Source organism: Anoplolepis gracilipes, chromosome 10 (genome assembly GCF_047496725.1).
Source record: "Anoplolepis gracilipes chromosome 10, ASM4749672v1, whole genome shotgun sequence".
Classification (NCBI taxonomy): domain Eukaryota; kingdom Metazoa; phylum Arthropoda; class Insecta; order Hymenoptera; family Formicidae; genus Anoplolepis; species Anoplolepis gracilipes.
Window position 1 is genome coordinate 5,751,764 of NC_132979.1, and position 18,983 is coordinate 5,770,746.

Here is an 18,983-nt window from a genome sequence, read left to right on the forward strand (position 1 = left end):
CGATTAATATAAAATTTTTTTCGCAAAATTCTAATTCTTCACGACAGATTAGTTCTCTGCAATAATCGACAAGACATACCATATGATAAATCTTTCGCATGATCAATGCTTGATCGATAAAACAGTAGAAGTAATCTTACACTGAGGCGCCACTTGTCGGATGTACATCGTTCACGAACTACTGATAAAAAAAAATCCTAATGTTGATAATAAAAATGTTTTAAACATTCCATCAGATTTGTAATCAATATCAAAAAGGAACATGAAATAAGATCGATTCTTGGAAGTAAAATATTAATTTATATTGTTATATATATAATATATATAATACTTAAAATATATTGTAAAATACTGTTGCAAACTCAGAACTCATTAAGATTAAAAAGATAATTATTATTATAAAATGCTGGAAATATCAGGAAACAGAGGATGGAAACTCGGAGTGTGAATGCTTGGAAAGACAGTAATTTGTATACCTATACATATTTTCTACACATGTACGTAAATACGTGTAATTTCATAAGTAACGTATACATCTAAACCTTATCATCAAACCTAATGTTTAAAGTTAACGCTTACATAATAATGTTGAACGTGTGCGAAAATCGTAACATGTGTACTTGATTCTTATTTAATGTGTGCGTATATATATACGTGGTTATATACATTTCAAGGATTCGATGCAATGATTATATATCGGCGAGATCGAGTAATCTTGATTAAAATCGGAAAAATTATAATTAAAGTTTGATTAAAATCTGAAAAGTCGTTGAATTCTATCGATTATCCGGTAAAAATTATTTTCATTCATTAGAAAACTGATACAAATAAGATAACGTATTCGATACGATATATATATCAAAGATACCACGTTAAATATTTTATAATTTTTTTTTTTACTTTAACGATCTTAATTTTTCTGATCAATTTATCAATTATAAAACATTGGTACTTTATCAATATTTAAAAATTACACTGTTATTGAAGCAACATGAGTTTTTATAATGAAAAACGCGTTTGTTTCGGGTTATTAATTATATTATAATTAATCGATCTTATATATATATATATATATATATATATATATATATATATATAAAACTCATTTCTTTGAATAGACGATTATTATAAGTCATCTGATTGTTGCATCTATCCTGATAGATTAATATTTACAGAAGCCGGTATAACTATTAGAGCTTCCCAAGGTCTTACGATAAAAGAAGAACATTAAGGGAAAAAAAAAAACATTCATACGTCTACGCTCAAGGAACGGACGAGCGTGAGAGCATCACAATATCGGAAAATCTGGCTTCTAAATGTTGCGCTAACGATTACTCACTAGTGAATTACTCTTTCGTTAATCTTAATCAGGCGACATGTCATTTTGCAAGTGATATGATTTCAGTTTCAGAAATCTTGTCGCAAAAGTAATATACCTCTCATTAATAGATATAATTAATTCTTCTTAAACAATTTTTGGGCTATCTTAAGAAAGATATCTTTCTTTAAGATTTTTAGTTTTTTTCAAAACTGAACCTTATATCATTCGCAAAATAAGCGCATCGCATGTTATCGATGTCTATTATCAAATTAATTGACCACACGACGCCTAAGACTTTTAAGTATACATGGAAACTTTGCGAGATGTCGTTAGGATAAAATGGATTTCGTTTGAAATACAAGTCCTTTTTTCATCCGAAGCACATTTTCCTATCGCGACGTTGTTGAGACATTAAATGGCTTTCCTCTACCTGGCTGTCTAAAATAAAACAGCGAATAAATGCGCCATGTGCGAGATTTTAACGTATCGCACGTTTGCGTTAAGCGGAGATTAATTTTGTCGGAGGAGAATAACGGCTCCGATTGTACACGTTGCCGCACATAATCACGTACTTATTCAATATTCTGTCCTCAATTTAAATCGGACATGTACGCAAGATGTCGAAGAAATCTGCAGGACTCTGATAAGAAAATGTAATTTCTCTTTGGAGAAAATTTTACTACCAATACAATAATTTTTTTTTACCCTACATATCCAGCTTTCGCAGACAATAAAATATTGAATGGATCAGTTTGTAGTTTCTCTAACGAGCAGTTTCCCTTTCGACTAATCTCGCTAAATTCCTACGCTGTTCCCGTTTTAAGAACGAGATCCGCATCGATGGAAACTGATAAGTCGGAGTAAAATTCGATTCGGTTTCAAATTCGAGCGATTATAATCGCTCTCCTTTTGGCCTTTTCATTAGAGTATTGCGCACCACCTGGTTTCTAATTATCTCCGATCTAATTATCGATCATTCTTCTTCGGCCGAAACGCAATTCTTCCCGACGTCCAGTCATTTGCCGTTTCACCTCGCGCCTATTATTTTGCAAAATTTTCCAACGCAAAAATGTGGCTGTCGCGAAATGCGTATAAAACACATCATATGATACATTCTTCGTCAATTCTCCGCTTCGCGCATGTCTATTGTATCAAAGGTCTCGTTATTAGACTTTCACTCGAGCAAACTGAATGACATAACGGTCTACGCGTACCAAATGTAATTAGCACATAATAACAGGTATGCGCTTAAGAACGTTAATAGCCGTTTATATTCGCGGTTACTCTATTTTCGTGATGAATTACTAGCAATAATTACGGCAATAATTTCGCACAGTGTTCTCGAATCGAACTCGTTTGTGTCTAAAGATCGGTACCAAGTTTAACGGTAGCTTTAAGTGACACAAGATTAAATTGTCGCTACAACAGGAAGTGTATTGTCCTTGGTAAATGATGCATGACATTAACGACAAATCGTAAACTTAATAGTAACACTGGTTTTTTTTTTTAAATGCTTATTAACGTAAAACAAACGGCAACAAAAAGACAATTATATAAACATTTTATAATCTCTTTTACAACAATAAATATCGCTTCTTTAGAATTGAATTTTTATTTTCTTTGAAACCTTGAAGCCGATTTATTTCACGCTGTTAATATCTTTTTTTCCCGTTATTAAAGAAAAGGAATATTAATTATAAAAATATAATTATAAAAAATAAAAATCGCATTAAAGAAAATTAAGAAGAGATAAAAATATAATAATTCATATTAAATATCAATACGGCAATTTAAGGACGAAGAAATTGCGAGTTTAAATAACCAATAAACTCTTCTCCTTTCTCTTCTTAAGCGCAAATTATATGAAAATTTCCATATTGCTAGGATTAATTCGACAGATAACGCAAAGCGCTTCATGCTCGCCTTTACACGCATTTATGAAAAAGGCACGATATCTCGCAGTGCCTGCGCATTCTCGACAAGTAAACGCATAATGATGACGACGACAGCGACGAAGGTTGCGTAATGAGTCGTCGTAATATTTAAGCAACAAGAGTCTCGTGGTAATACCTAACTTTTCCGCGACACTCGACGAGACGCGCCGGAGAGGAAGGCGAAGATGGAATCTCCCTGGAGAGGCGGCGGCTTCTCTCCCGAGTTGCCATTGTAACGCGACATTCCTCGCTCGTTCGATTATGCAACGCCTTCGCATTCGACGAACGCCGGTTTATCGAAACGCCCGCGACGAACGCGAGTTATAAATTTCAGCCGCGAGTACCTGTTTGTCGAGCCTTTGTTATCGTCGCACTCCGATAATATTCGCCCGCTCGCCGCTTCCGCTTAATTAATTTCGTTGCCCTCGAAATGGACACGTTATGCGTTGAGGGAATCCGTTTTTCTCGTTTGTAAACGTCTTTGTTATTAAAAAGAACGATGTATTATCGTTCGTCATGAATATTCGTGTAATATTGGAAAAATAATTGACCACGATGAGTAGCTTCACGTACACCCTATATACTATGTATATATCTAATACTAATTAAATTATTTGAGGAATCAAGATTACGATTGAATTTTTCTCTTACATCGATATATTAACTGAACTCTGAATTTTCAAGTTTTGTTGTATTTTTTTTTTTTTTTCTTATCTATTGTATTATACGTATGCATAAGTTTAATGATATGAAAATTATTCGTAGAACGTTGGTACGCATTCTCCTACGGGACGTGTCGCAATCAGTAACCGTGGCGGTCGTTAACCGGAAGCTACAATGAAAGGGAATAAAGAAACGAAGAGATTGCACACGAAGAGAAGCAAGAAATGTAAATTCGCTGCGCAAATTTGTATTTATATATTTTTTTATATAATACATATCTGTAAACAAAGTGCGTAATTTATTTTTAGCTCAATTTTCTAAATTGCAAAATCTTATATTTTACGGAAAAATTTTCATGTCTAGAATGTACGTAAAATCTTTCACAAATTACAATAAATTATGTTTCTCATTTAACAATTATAAATTATTAAATAAATCTCGATAATTAAATGTTTCGTGGCACTAATCATAAGAAACATTAGGATTCCCATCTTGTTACCTAAGATAATTGAATCTTTATCTCGTTGGGGAAATTATGTGATAATTAGTAATATTAAATAACGAGTTTGGTCCGATTAGTCACTAAAATCACACTATTTATCGCTAACATTACGCTATACATTTATTTAGAATGTCTAGTATACTTTCTTTTATTGAAAAAAATGCATGACTGGAAAAATTAAACAATTATCATCGAAATGAATATCCTTTTTCAAAACAATCTTCATTTTAGATAAAATTATCGGTCTAATTAAAGTATTAAAAAATGATTAAATTCAAAAAATACATTTTAGAGAACTAAAGGAAAAAAATTTCTAAAATTTTGCAATTGATTGCGCGATGTCATATATCACGTTATAGCGATATCATTCAAACAATGACTACCATATCAATCATTAATCAGCGCAATTACTCATTTTAATTAGAAGTGTAATTCTCGTGACGTTAATCTTAGTACCTCAAATTAACCACGTTAAGTACCGAGTCGAATTTGAGCAAATATAAAAAAAAAAAAACAACGGACGTTAAATCTTTGCCCGATATTGCAACGCGTGTAAAAGACGACTCGCGTTCTGAATTCGATAACAGAGATTAAACTCAGAAGACTCGTCTGTGTACTTTCTCCCCACGCTCGTCGGCGCGCTCGTCCTTGGACCGTGCAACGAGCGACTGACTGACTTCGTACGCTCGTTGCACGCGAGGAACGTCCGTCCTTGCGAGTCCTTAAAGCCTCGCCACACGACTTGGATTCTAGGCGGATGCAGTCGAAATTGACATCTGCACGGCTGACTCACGCGAATTTTTTACGCTTCGCGCAAAGATTACCGAGGAATTCCGCGCGCGCGCGCACACATCCAATTTTCCGCATGTCGCCATCAACTTATCGTCCTGACGCGACCATGTCAATCTTCGGCCTTAACCAAGAACCAACTAAATTAATAAATCGTGATTAAAAAAAAAAAAAAAAAAAAAAAAAAAAAATTAGTATTCACAAAATAAAAATACAAATATTTAAAATGTTTAAAAAAATTCTTTAAATAATCAAATATATTTATTGTGTAACTTTCATAATGAACACTAATTGTAAGTTAATTTTTTTCTGCTCTACACTATTAATCAAGACTGTGAAATTTAAATGTCAAGATAAATATCCAGTTTTTATCCAAAATTACTCTTTATTCGTGATTGAGACTTCTGGCAAAGAATTAGCATGATCGATGTAACGTTCGAAATAGTTACTACATCAGAAGATAAATTCTCGCCAGAGAAAGTCGTGGGAAGAAGCGACAAGCGGATCTCCCGAATTTAACGGGCGAGACGATGCTTAGAAGTGAATGTGACGACACCGTGGGTAATCAAGTCGAGAGCGTGAGATTTAATTATTCTCTAATCACATATATCGGGAAGTGTTGTAATTACATTTACAACAGGAACATTTTTAATAACACTAAATTGTGTCTTGCTTCAGAAAAAAAAAAAACGATATATTTAGGTCACTGTATGTGCAACTATAATTGTTATAAAAAAAATAATAATTTGAAACGTCAAAAAAAAAAAAACTTTCTCTTTATTATAGAATTTTTAAACGTTGATAAGCCGAACTGATTTGGAATCTGCTGCAACTTCCGACACGGAAGCGACAGCAGAGATTACACATGTAAGTTTGCCTTCGTGTAAACCGAAAAATTGTGTACTTACACTCATACAAACAACATTATCTTTTTTTATCCTAATACCCTCCGCAACGTTCTTTGTCACTGAATACGAGTACGTGTATCAATGTTACAATATCGACATCAACGCTTGGCGTAACCGCCAAACAACAGAGTATCGCGTATATTTATTATAACGACAACAATTTGATCGGTTATAACACGGCGTGTTATATCGTAAGAAGGAAAACCATCGTCATCGTCGTCGAATGACGATGACGACGACGGTTCTAAAGAAAGGAATAAAGGAAAGGAATTACCGATGTGTCACAGGCGAGAGGATAAATCTATAGTTTCTGTACGATGTCGAATTTGTCCTTGAAGCCGATCGACTCTTTCTTCGGGTCGTATTTTTTGCGCTTCGCCAATTGCTCCCTGAGCTCCTTCACGCTCATCTTCAGGTTCAGGCCCTCCGATCGGGGCTCGCTATTGTTGGCACCGTCCTTCACGCTGCCATTACCCGTGCCATGCACGTGGTTCACATCACCGTTGCCGTTTTCTCGCATGTTGTCGCTGCTGTTGCTGATCGTCGTCTGCACTACTGTGGTGCTGTTACTGTGCGCTGTGTCGTTGGAGTCGATCGACTTCTGCGTGCTCTGAAAATAAGAAAAACAAAAGAATATGTTATTATGGGAAAAAGATGTTTTTCCTGAAATTAAAAAAAAAAAAAAAAATAAGGGATAAATAAATAATATATCAACATGAATATACGGGACTTGAAATATTATCAGATGATATAATATAATTCAGCGTGCGCACCTTCATATTTAATAACCAGCCTCTGTTAATAGTATTTATTTTTAATTATATTTATTTTTAATGTTACTAATTAAGCGTTAAATATAAATAGATGTGATGTATAAATTAAATGCCTTAATCAGAAAAAGAGAAGATATATATTTTCGTAATTATGTATTATTAACGCAATTCTTTTGAATGACCTTACGATTATAAGCACACTCATTGATTCGAGAAGTAGTATGCAAGCTTCACATCCGAGTTGGCAGAAAGAAAATCAGACGGGATATTTCTTCTCAATCGAATGACATTGCGGTTTTTTCGACGTTTCTTGTGTTGGCGCGCAATCTTCTACACAACGCGCACAAACTAGCGACAAAAATGCACACTGTGTAATGCAGTGAGATTCACAAGCGCCTACTACTACGGGCCTTCGACGAAATAAGACTTTTCGCCCGAATATTTCACGATGGTATCGCGACTCCTCGATCGAGTATCGCCACGTTACGTTATTACTCACGAATTGACGCGGATAAAGATCGCTGCCCGGGGAGAGATACTTATAATGACCTTGGATCCTTGATGCAATTCTGAACGGTACTTAAAGGAATTCCATTACCGCGACGTTGGAGAAGAACCGGTTCCCGAGCAGCGCGAACCGTTTAAATCCCTTCGAAATAATGTTAGTCGGCTATCGCTACAGTCCTACATACTGAATTTCACGTACGACTGGCTTTCTGTATCCCGAATTACCATGCAGCCATTTATTTCGCCCGCGAAAGGAAACTACGCGTACAAACGAAACTTTTTCCTTTCTCCGCGACGATTGTCTCAATAATCTAATAAGATATAATTACAGTAATCAAAGTAGAAATTAGATACGAAACAAGGCATACGTAATAATACGCGGAGTGTAGATTCCAATATAAAGGAGCTAAGTAAAATAGAAGTTATTGTAAATAAAAAGAGAATCGTGTGGGTATGTGTATGTGTTGTTATAATAAATTTCTCCTCTTCATCAATCAATCTTATTAAAACTTAATAAGCAATTTGATAGAACAGGATGTGTGTGCACATACATACATATTATATACATGTTATATACACATTACGTAAACTAAATATTAAGACAAATTTCATTATATCATATAATTTTATTGCAGCAATAAAAGATATAAAAATGACAGCATTGTTAAAGCGCTAAAAAAATGATTTTTTTAATCATAAAAATTGAGAGATTCAGAGTTTTACAAGGTTAATAGTAAGGCCGAGTTCTGCACACGTTTTTGCAGAGAGACTGACTGTACGATCACGGTAAGTTGCGAAAATTTCGCGCATAATACGCATAACGTTTTTATTTCGCCGCTCCTGATGCAACGACCCTATAAAAACTGCAGGAATCTGTGCCATGAAACGACAACGATCATGAATGTTTCTCCTCTCGATTTTTTTCTTTTTGTAAACTCGAACTGAAGTGTATCCGCAATTTTATAAATTTAAATTTTATACGCGCAATCGCAAAATCGATCTCTCTCTTTCTCTCTTCAAGTCTTTAAATTATCCGAATAATTTCGCGATGTACATTAGTTAGCAGTTATCCTCTTCTATATATATTAAATTTATTCAATTATTAATTTTCCTGAAAACTTTACGTAAGCTTGAATTAATTAATTTATTTAATAAACGCGATAAATTTAAAAACGAGGAGAATTTCTAACAATAATGTCGTAAAATCGAGGAATGTCTCTTTTATTAAAAAAAAAAAAAAAAAAAAAATCAAATTTACTTTTTACCAACAAATACTTGTAGTGCATTATTTCAGTAACCCTTTTGCACAATTCTATAAATAGAAGAAAAGAATTTCTTGGCTAAAAATATTATAGAAACAGGAATAACATATGTACTTTCACGTGTGCTACAAATTCACCTGTGCTCTTTAGGCCAAACGGACGTGTAATTTGTTGCACGCGCGTTGACGCAATAATGAAATCGTCGATTAAGGGGGGAAAACATTCCGGGACTAGCAAACGCGCATATCGGGCTTCGAAATAAACACGCGCTTATTGACGGGTCAGGCAGGCAAGTATTTAATTATACCTATGCTATGAAAGAACATGGTGCAATATACTTGTTGACTTGTTTCATGACTGGAGGGGAATCCCCGTTATCTGCACAAGTATTCAGGCGAAACGTGTGCGGGTTTTTGGCACGCTTTCCTCTAAAATCGTTCTAAAAGAACGAGACATGGAAATCGAATAAGATCGAATAACGGAATCCGAGATGTCTCCCCCGCTGTCTCCCTTGCATTACATTAAGTTTAAATTTAATTTATGTAATAAGTCAATTATTTACTCTTAAAGAGAAATACGTCCCTGTTTTTCTGGGGAGGGAAAAATAAATATTGCATGTAAATTGTGTGTGAAATGCTTATCAATTAAATAAATAAAAATAAAAGAATTAAAAAAAAATTTGTACAAATAATACTAACAATAATAAATTTAGCGTATTCATATTGAAATATGTATGTCACTCTTTTGCATTTGTATCAGCCGTACGTTACGCAAAGAAGGCAGGAAACATCCTATTTTGTACGGAATGGAAAACGAGCACAAGAGGATGACTATTAATTGTATCGGGACTACAATATCGCAATTCGCGATTGTACACCGACTTCCTCGAATCTATTACACAATCGATTTGTACGCCATTTGCAAAAATCCTTGTAATAAGATGTCGTTTGAAACATACAATAAACGAGATCTAGAAGTTTACTGCAAGTTTTCTTTTATGCAGATAAAAATATTGCCTTTAGAGTTCCTCCAGAAAACGAGTAATCATTTTCGATTGCGATAAATTTATCCGAAAATAATTAATAAATAAACAAATTTCAAATTATTATTAAATAATTATTTGTAAATTAATTTATAAATTAATGTAAATAAAATATATAATTTTACATTTATTATACATAATTTATAAATTTAAAATATCAAATATAGGTTATATATTCATATAATATATGAAGAAAATTGATATATTTCTGAAAATATTTTAATCGCGCGTGCATAATTATTACAATCGCCCACAATACAGAAGAATCTCTCAATCGTCTGCCTCCCACGCATTCTATTATCATAACTGGTATGTTAATATCATGAAAGAATGAAAGCATCCGTCGCGTCATTTACATATTCATAACTTTTTACCTAAATAGAGAGTAATTACATCTTGCTATCATGTCTTTACGACAACAATCACTTCACAATTTTTGTTTGACTATGTAAAAATTCTTCTTAAAATTATTTAAAAAATTTCTAAGACAAATATTTTTCTCATCATTAAAATGATTATATTTTTATAAATTATTAAATATAAACTCTCTTTTATGTTATATTATAAATTATAAATCTATATTTTTTTAAGATATACATGGAATTAAATTTATCGTATTAAAAGTTACACTATTAAGAAAAAAGTTATATTCTTTCAAATAAATCAAATCAAACATAATAAGATTGTGATGCAAGCAATCACGACAAATAGATGCGGAATTTACGTAATCTCGTGAAAATTACCGGAAATGGAAGTTCGTCGGTGTGCAGCGACTGAAATTTTCTCGGAAGGGTATTAGAGCACGCGTACATCTCTTATTTGATACCTATCGTGCTATAAAATTCTCGTATTTCGCGAAAATTAATTAAAAATGCCGTCAAAGACACCGATGTCCTCCAGAAAAATGACTTCCTGTGATTAACGGTCTAATGACTCGCATCCGAGAACCACGTATTGTTGCAGACGATGGCGCAGGTGCACACGTATACCGATAACCGCCTAAGTAAACAACAGACAGATGTTCTCTAAGCGCATGTAATTCCTAGAATTACAAGATAACGATAGGAGTTTTCGAATTTGCTAGAAACTCAGTAAAATTTGAGATACAAAAAAAAAAGAAAAAAAAAAGAAAAAAAAAAAGAAAAAAAAAAAAGAAAAAACAATAATAGGTAAATCACAAAATTAGAAAAATTTTATTTAAAACCATCTTATTGTAATTGATGATGTCATATTTTTCTATTCAATTTTTTTCCGAACGATGAGTACCTACTAAATTGCATTTTTAGTATAATGCCTTACGTGCAGATATATAGAAATAATACTTGATCATGCATGTTGCGAAATACTAATTTATTTGAAAAAAGCCAAGCCGCGACTTTTCATGCGCGAGCTCTCCGATGGAGTTAAAATGACTCATTCCCCACCACGTGGTACGATAAGACACGCATAACTATAGCGAATTCGTTCCATTCGAGCAATCCTTTTCCTCCTTGAACGCAGCTTTGCCTGTTATTGTATTGCGTATCAAGCCGAGGATATTCGCATGAAACTGAGAGTTATTAGTTTTCTGTTTTTAAAGAGACACACATAGAGAGATTCCATATTCATAATTCCGAGAAATTTGTATTCATTAAAATTTATGAGAAAATTATTTGCAACAAAAACTGCTCTAACAGTTATACTGCTTATATATATATATATATATTTATTTACATCTATTTTTAATAATTAATATATTAATATTACATATTAAATAATTTAATATTTTTAATAATTTTTAATAATTGTATTTAAAAAAAGGCTAGTTTTAATTTAATAAATTATTATATAAAATTGAGTGAGAATTAGCATCTACCACATCGTGACCTTGAGGAACTCATAATCGACATGCAAGGATATTATAAAACGAATGTATGTCAGGTTTATGGGAGCGACGGATAAGATTAAGCACGGATCGATGGTTAAACAAACTTGTTTAGGTATTCGAATTTTCACGATTAGCCGGAGTCAAACGGTATTGTTACCAGAGATACGAGAGAAAGCATCGTGCAAGCATTGTTGGGACGAGATTGCAACAATCGTGGAAGCTACGATAATGATATCACTACCGAGAACCAGAGATACCGTTTTCTGAAGACGTTTCTGACAAACAAGCCTATACAAAGTAAACTTTATGAATTTTTCGTTGCTCGTGCTTTCACGTAAATACACGGAAATTGTTATAAACTGTTTTACAATATATATTTTGCAATTATATAATTATATTTTATTAGAAAAATTATTTCCTAATCGATAATTAGGAAAACATATTTTGTTATAAATTGTTTATCTCACTTTTTATATTGGGTTTTAATATAATGCTATCATAGCTACATATTTAGGCGGTAGTTTAATAAGATAAAATTTTTAATTTGAGATATTAATGACTGAAATATGTATAAGCACCTTTAAATTGGAGGTATTAAATCTCACAGAATTCATGATGACGCGGTATTTAAAAATTAACCAGCATTACAACACTTTCTCTATTATCTTCCACATATATCTTCCTCTTCACCGTAATTGTTTTGCCAATTCCCGTCGAGACAAATCCCTCTATAACCGACGTTCAAGGGTTAAACGAAGTGAATAAACTGCGACTCGACGAGTTGTTTGCTTCTATATAAATGAATTATTGTCCGGATAGTGATGAGCATGTTATAAGCGGGATATTAATAACATACACGTCAACTTCCATTTGCAAACCAAATGTTGGAGTCAGACACATCGCCAATTGAAAAATAATATTTGTTAAATGATTTCAGTATCTGTTTTTAACTTAACATGTAAAATATATATTCATCGCGTACCATCAACATACCTTGATATTCGATTTTTAAATTAAATTTTATTTTTAAAGTTATCGTCACCCTTCGAGAAGAATTAAAAACTGTTCGGCTACTCGAATATTCTTTGAATTACGGTGATAATTTGTTTATGAAAATAATAACGAAAATAAAAACGAAGTTTTCAGCCTCTTTAAAAAGTCTGGTTGCATGATCGGAAGCAGGAAATATTAAATGACAACCTTTATCGCGCATAGAGTCCGTACGTTGGCACGTGCGAATCGGCATAGCTTCCGCTTATTCAGCATGATTCAATCATATTTCATTCATTCCTGTAGTACGATTATATTCGAATACTCCTGTGACTTCGAAAAGTGGCACGATGGCTCGTGACAGTGCTTTAAACATATGTGTATGTGTGTGTGTATGCTCAAAGTAATAAACACAAAAACATCATATTTCAAGTAAGATAATATAGAGAGTAAAGTACAATGTATGACGGAGGAGAAGAAGAGTATTATAAATAATATTTAAAAGTTATTAGTTGATACGAAGAGGCACATATAAACATACAATCTTTTCGATAATAAAATAGAAGCGCAACAAATAAAAGCGTCAAAATTCTCTAAAAGAAGATGATAATAGAATTAGAAGATCATATTAATATTATAATTTATTATAATATAGAAATATAATTATAATATCAATATTATAATTAGTACTATGAAAAATATGCCGACGGATTTCTCGATACAATGTCAATGATAATGAAGTAATAGATGACAGTACAAGTCTCGTCAATTACTACAACTCGTTTCGTATTGCAGAAGGCGATAGGGGTTGTTCACATTCCTTACACGTAATAAACACGCGCTTGCGACACGCGAGAACGCATATATGCATGATATCATCTGACAATTAAAATCGATGTGATAACGTATTAGAGTGTTAGCAACTTGTCGCTTGCAACTTGTCACATCAATTTTAATTGTCAGATGGTAAATGCGATTCTCAATTGATTTGTAATACAAAATATACACATAAATCGACTCTATAATTCCCTTTTATTAATATAGTTATTAAAATGCTTGAAAATTAAATAAATTAATTCATGTTATTGCAGCGGAAAATGCTGACCAACAAGCTTATAATGTGAACAACAAATTTGATTCAGTGACCTAAAAATAAAAGAAAGTATCGTCGTGTATAAAGATACATACACACATTCTTCAATGATTCGTCCTTCTATCAAGTCAGAATATATAATCAATTACTTTGATTTTAAGATATCTATCGAATGGTTTAAAAGCAACAACATTACATCAATATTATCTTTTGAAACGAGGAAAAAATATCGATAGAAGAAAATTGCGTTTCATAGAAAACAAATGAGAATATTGCTTTTCCATTTTATAAACATCGCATATTTTATAGGCATCAAGCGGCCTTTTTCCTTGGCATTTCTGCCTTATACCTTCCCGATCCGAGTAAATACAGATGGTCTCGAAAATGTAGAGACATCATTAGCTTAGTTTGGGCATTTATTCGAATTCATGTGACATAAGTACGGTGAATGTTTCAATGTACACAACGAAAATATTACCGATAACAGAGTAAAAAATTATCGAATATTAACAGATTATTTACAGAAAAGTAACTTGTCTCTTGCGTCAGCTTTAGAGGAATTAAAATACGAGTTACGAATCATAAGAGAGAATAATATACTACGAATATATACGAATTTAATTTTAATAATTATATAATTTTTATGTCGTAAAAAGAAATAAATATTTTTTATGTAACACAGATATTTCTGCAATATTACTAATGCAAGATCGAAAGATTATACAAGTAATTAATAATAAGAAAAAAATATGACATTAAGATTAATTTTTTGTGAGTCAAAAATCTTATAAATAATAATTCGAAAAAATAATAAATTATGCATCTCTTTCGTAATTTTTATTACATATACAATCTTGTCCGAGATATGCAGCATCTTTAAAATAAATTATGATTATAATAAATCTCACATTAACATGTTTATATATAAAGTATATATATATATAAATTAAAATTTACAGCAAATTTTTATAATTACTAAATTTCCAGAGTGTCTACTTAAATCTTGTAAAAAAAAATTACCTGAAATTTCCCTGATTTTCCAGGTAATTTTGTTTAAAATAAGAGTAAAGAGAATATTTTTAAAATTTTAATACAACTCCCTCTAAAATAAATTTATTTATTACATATATTTTCTAATGTTTTTTATTCATACAAAGAAAAAACACAGAGCTTCTTAAGTTTCAAGTACTAGATTTATAAATGTACTAAAAAACTGAAGAATTCTTCTAAGATAATCATTTTCTCTTGCATAATATTTTCATTTCTTTAACATTAAAAATTACAAAAAATATATATTTCATATTCAATATTATGTTAAGACGTTGAATATATAAACAGAAATAAATAAATAAATAAATATATATATATATATATTTATTAATTATTTATTTATACAACATATTGTCTTAACATAATATTGAATATGAACATATTCTCTTATAAATAGAATATATAAGAATATTACATATTCTTTGTAATTTTTTAATGATGAAGAAATGCACGAAATATGCGATAATCAAAACAAATAATTCCGCGAATAAGTAATAAATTACTTCATAGGTACGTAATAAATTATCTTTGCTTTCACAAAGCTTGGTGCCATTCTAGGCTTGCTTATTTTCTCCTAATCCTTCAAAACCACACACAAAATACTCGCATGACATTTTACACGACACTCCCGATTTCGATATATATTATGTTTATCGATGCGACAAAATCTATGTCAGACCGGTCTTTATTAAAAATAAAATAAAACGGGACCATTCTCAACAATTAATGAGTTTCCAAGATGAGATACCAGTTTCATACATACGGCTGACTGTGCACAATTGAGAGCAAAATGATCAAAAACAGACTTTTCAAAAAAATTTCCTGAATAATTTCCTAAAAAATTCCATGAGACTTCTCTGATTTTTCCAGATACAAAAAAAATCTCTGAGTATTCCAAGTTTTCCATATTTTTCCAGGAAGTAGACACCTTGAGTTACGTTTAATAATAAATTAAAACTGATTTAAAAAATTATTTCAATAATATTTTAAAGTAATATTATCGTATTATTAGAATATTATTCTGTAAAATATCGTATATATATATATATAATATCCTGTAAAAATTTTTCGTAATTTAATTTTAGCAAACCTATAACAAATAGTATACGAATTACCATAATTCTTTATCTTTTGATCATAATTGTGTCTCTCCACATAACTGATAATAATGAAAAGAAACATGACGGTGAGAAAATCCACGTGAGATAATCGCGTGGCATCGACGAAAAAAATAGAGATTTCTCGTTCTATTAGTCAGCTGACGACGTGCACAAAGAGACGCGTCATCGCTGAGAGAAGATACGCGATCATTAGGAAAATAACCGAGCGTACATCTTTATGTTATTTGCGCAACATTAAAATAACGATTTTGACAATCGATTCTAAGTCACCTCCGGTTTCGCACAGTTCACGCTACCTGATAATCCATGTAAATAAAAGCACGCACGTTCTTATCGCCATAACATCTAATCATGAGTAAATCACGTAGCGCATGAATCACAGCAAAAATTAAAATTACAAAAACAATTTACAATTTATGATTTAACGCAATTATGGTTTAATACACAATTAATCTTCCGTAAAAAAAATACCTTACGATTGAGTATCTATATGCAATCGGATTTACACAAAATAAGCATAACATATTTTAAACGTATAATTTATCCTATATAAATTCAAAAATAAAAAGTAATATCATATATGAGATAAAATTCGATAAGATAAGGTTTATGTATCACAATATTATTGACATATTACAGAGAATTTAATAAGATAATTTTATAGATAATCTATCAAATAAATAGAGGGCACTAAAAGTCACACGTGTCTCAATGGATTTAAAAAAATATTATTATATGTTATATATAATTAACTTTCACATTTGCCAGGAGAAGCGAATCTCTTTTGTACCGTATTATATATTGAATTTCTATTCCTTACTTTTACTGCAATACATCGATCATGGGAATAGCTAAAAGAGCACAATGATGGCAAGAATACTTTGCAGACAAATAACTAATTACAGTACGATGACGCATATGCATTCAATAACGCGCACCTGCTTGTATTTTACGCAAGTCCGAATATGCTATAAATGTTAAGAATATTGCATATTACGACGTAAAAAATAAAACACAACGACCGCATTCAATAGGCAGTTATCAGCTCGATATACCCTTTGTACCTATGTCCAGCAAATATGTATGTAAAAAAAATGAGTTAGTGACATTTTTTTTACAACAGCTTAGAATAAGATTATACATCAAAATGTTACTAAATGCGTAGTATTTCTATTCATAGTACAGCTATTTTTATATAAAAAAAGAACATTTAAGATATCAATATCAATATCACGCGCGTATATCTTATGCAATATATATACGCGTGGTACATTAATAATTAAATTTTATTACCATCCACACATACGTGTGGCCTTCTAGACCAGGTCGTCAATATGTATTCAGCATTCGATGTATTGCAGTGCTGCACACGCGTTGCGAGCGTGTGCCAGACACTTTCTAGGCATGAACGGACGCGACGTAAACACACGAGAGGCGGCGGCGACGAATCCAACAGGTGGACCCAACTCGGATAAATTCCACGCGAATGTCACGGATTCTTTCGATACGGGCGTGTCGTTTTCTCGGGACTTTCAAAGCCGAAGAAGACGCAATTAACGCATTTGCGTTCACCTTAATGTGCATTGATTACTTTCAAGAAATTTATCTGAATATATTTGACCCGCATATATCGACAAATGTAAAAATAGCTGAAAAGTAGATAATAATATCTCTCTCTCTCTCTCTCTCTCTCTCTCTCTCTCTCTCTCTCTCTCTCTCTCTCTCTCTCTCTCTCTCTCTCTCTCTCTCTCTCTCTTGCAGAAATAAATTTATTCTGATTATTTATAATATTAAAATTTTTATAATAAAAAGTTAGAAAAGAGAAAGAAAATGTGTGATATTTATTTTTATTTTATTGTAAATTTTGATAGATTGATTTATGATTGTAAAAATGAGATAATTATCTAATCTTTCTCTCTCTTTTGCAATTACGTTACTTTTATATATTTGTATTTTCATTCTGCGCATTTAAATATGCATTGAATACGTACTTATATTTATTACAAAATAACCATCCGTGATTTCAAAACAAGTCTTAATGGCGCTAATCATTATTCTCGTGTGTGATTTGAGTTATTATACATTGATACAAATTACGCATTTATTTTGTATAACCATTTTGTATTCATAATAATGATCCAATATAAAAAAGCATCTAACTTTAAGAGTACCAAGTTTTTTTCCAATTAAATAGATATTATAAAAGCAAACAGGATTTATGTATATACCTATACATAAATTCCGCAATAATAGATTTCTATTCAAAAAATAAAAATTAAAATAAAATTAGAATAAAATGCAAATGCGTAATTTATTATTTAAATCACTGAAAATTACGGTACGAAATAAATCGTGCACTCGGTACATTTAGAGTTAAGATACGAAAAAGAAGAGGAGCATTCTTACCTCGTCGACTGAGCAGTTACTGCCATCGGAGCGATCCTCCACACTGTTGGGATTCTTTTCCGGCGTCTTGATCACCTTGATGTTAGGCATGGTGCCCTTGATGACGATGTTGTTCTCCCTGAAGTAATCGTCGGCCTCTTGATCGACCACCAGCAACTTCGTCTCGTTGGCGAACGCCTTGATGCGCTCGACCACCTGATTGTGAGTCTCGTTCGCGATGTCGATCTCGTTCACCTCGATTATCCGATCTCCCTGGCGCAGACCGGCTGCCTGGCTCGGCGAGCCGTCGTCTACTTTACCGATGAACTGGCCGTTCTTGCCCTTCTGCGCGTGCAGATTGAAACCGTATCCGGGGAAGTCATCCCACTTGACGATGTGGCATAGTCGGGCGCACAGCGGTTTATCGTCCTTCAGCGAGGACATCACGTCGGTCTCAAATCTCGAGGAGGGAGTCGAGGGGGGAAAAAAAGCAAAATAAAAAAAAAAAAAAAAAAAAAGACAATGCAGAGACGCGCTGCGAATCCGGAATCAGATCGGACACACCGCACCGCACCAAGGAACGCGCGAAACGCGAGTCACGCGCGAACCGAGACGAGCGCGACGCAGACGGGGACGAACGACGAACACCACGAGACGGACGTGCGCGCACGTATGACGCGAGCGAACGCGAACGAAGGCGGAGAGGCCCGAAGAGTGTCGGGCGTCGAGCCTCGGCCTCGGCTGCCCGACGATTGCCGAGTCGACCCGACCTCTGA

General features: G+C 32.8%; 1 protein-coding gene across 1 annotated transcript; it reads right to left on the reverse strand.

Annotated features, from left to right (window-relative positions):
• Positions 1-372: 372 nt before the first annotated feature.
• LOC140670154 (uncharacterized) lies at positions 373-18,870 on the reverse strand. The gene is made up of 2 exons (XM_072900716.1): positions 18,229-18,870; positions 373-6,727 (listed from the first exon to the last, which is right to left on the reverse strand). The coding sequence occupies exons 1-2, from the start codon at positions 18,649-18,651 to the stop codon at positions 6,419-6,421; spliced, it is 732 nt and encodes a 243-aa protein (XP_072756817.1). The 5' UTR covers positions 18,652-18,870; the 3' UTR covers positions 373-6,418.
• Positions 18,871-18,983: the final 113 nt, after the last annotated feature.

What these genes read in the sequence shown, in the direction of transcription:
- LOC140670154 (XM_072900716.1), bottom strand. Translation starts at nt 18,651, where the DNA reads ATGTCCTCGCTGAAGGACGATAAACCGCTGTGCGCCCGACTATGCCAC. An exon ending in GTAACTGCTCAGTCGACGAG is followed by an intron (nt 6,728 to 18,228) that starts GTAAGAATGCTC and finishes TCTTATTTTCAG; the next exon opens with AGCACGCAGAAGTCGATCGA.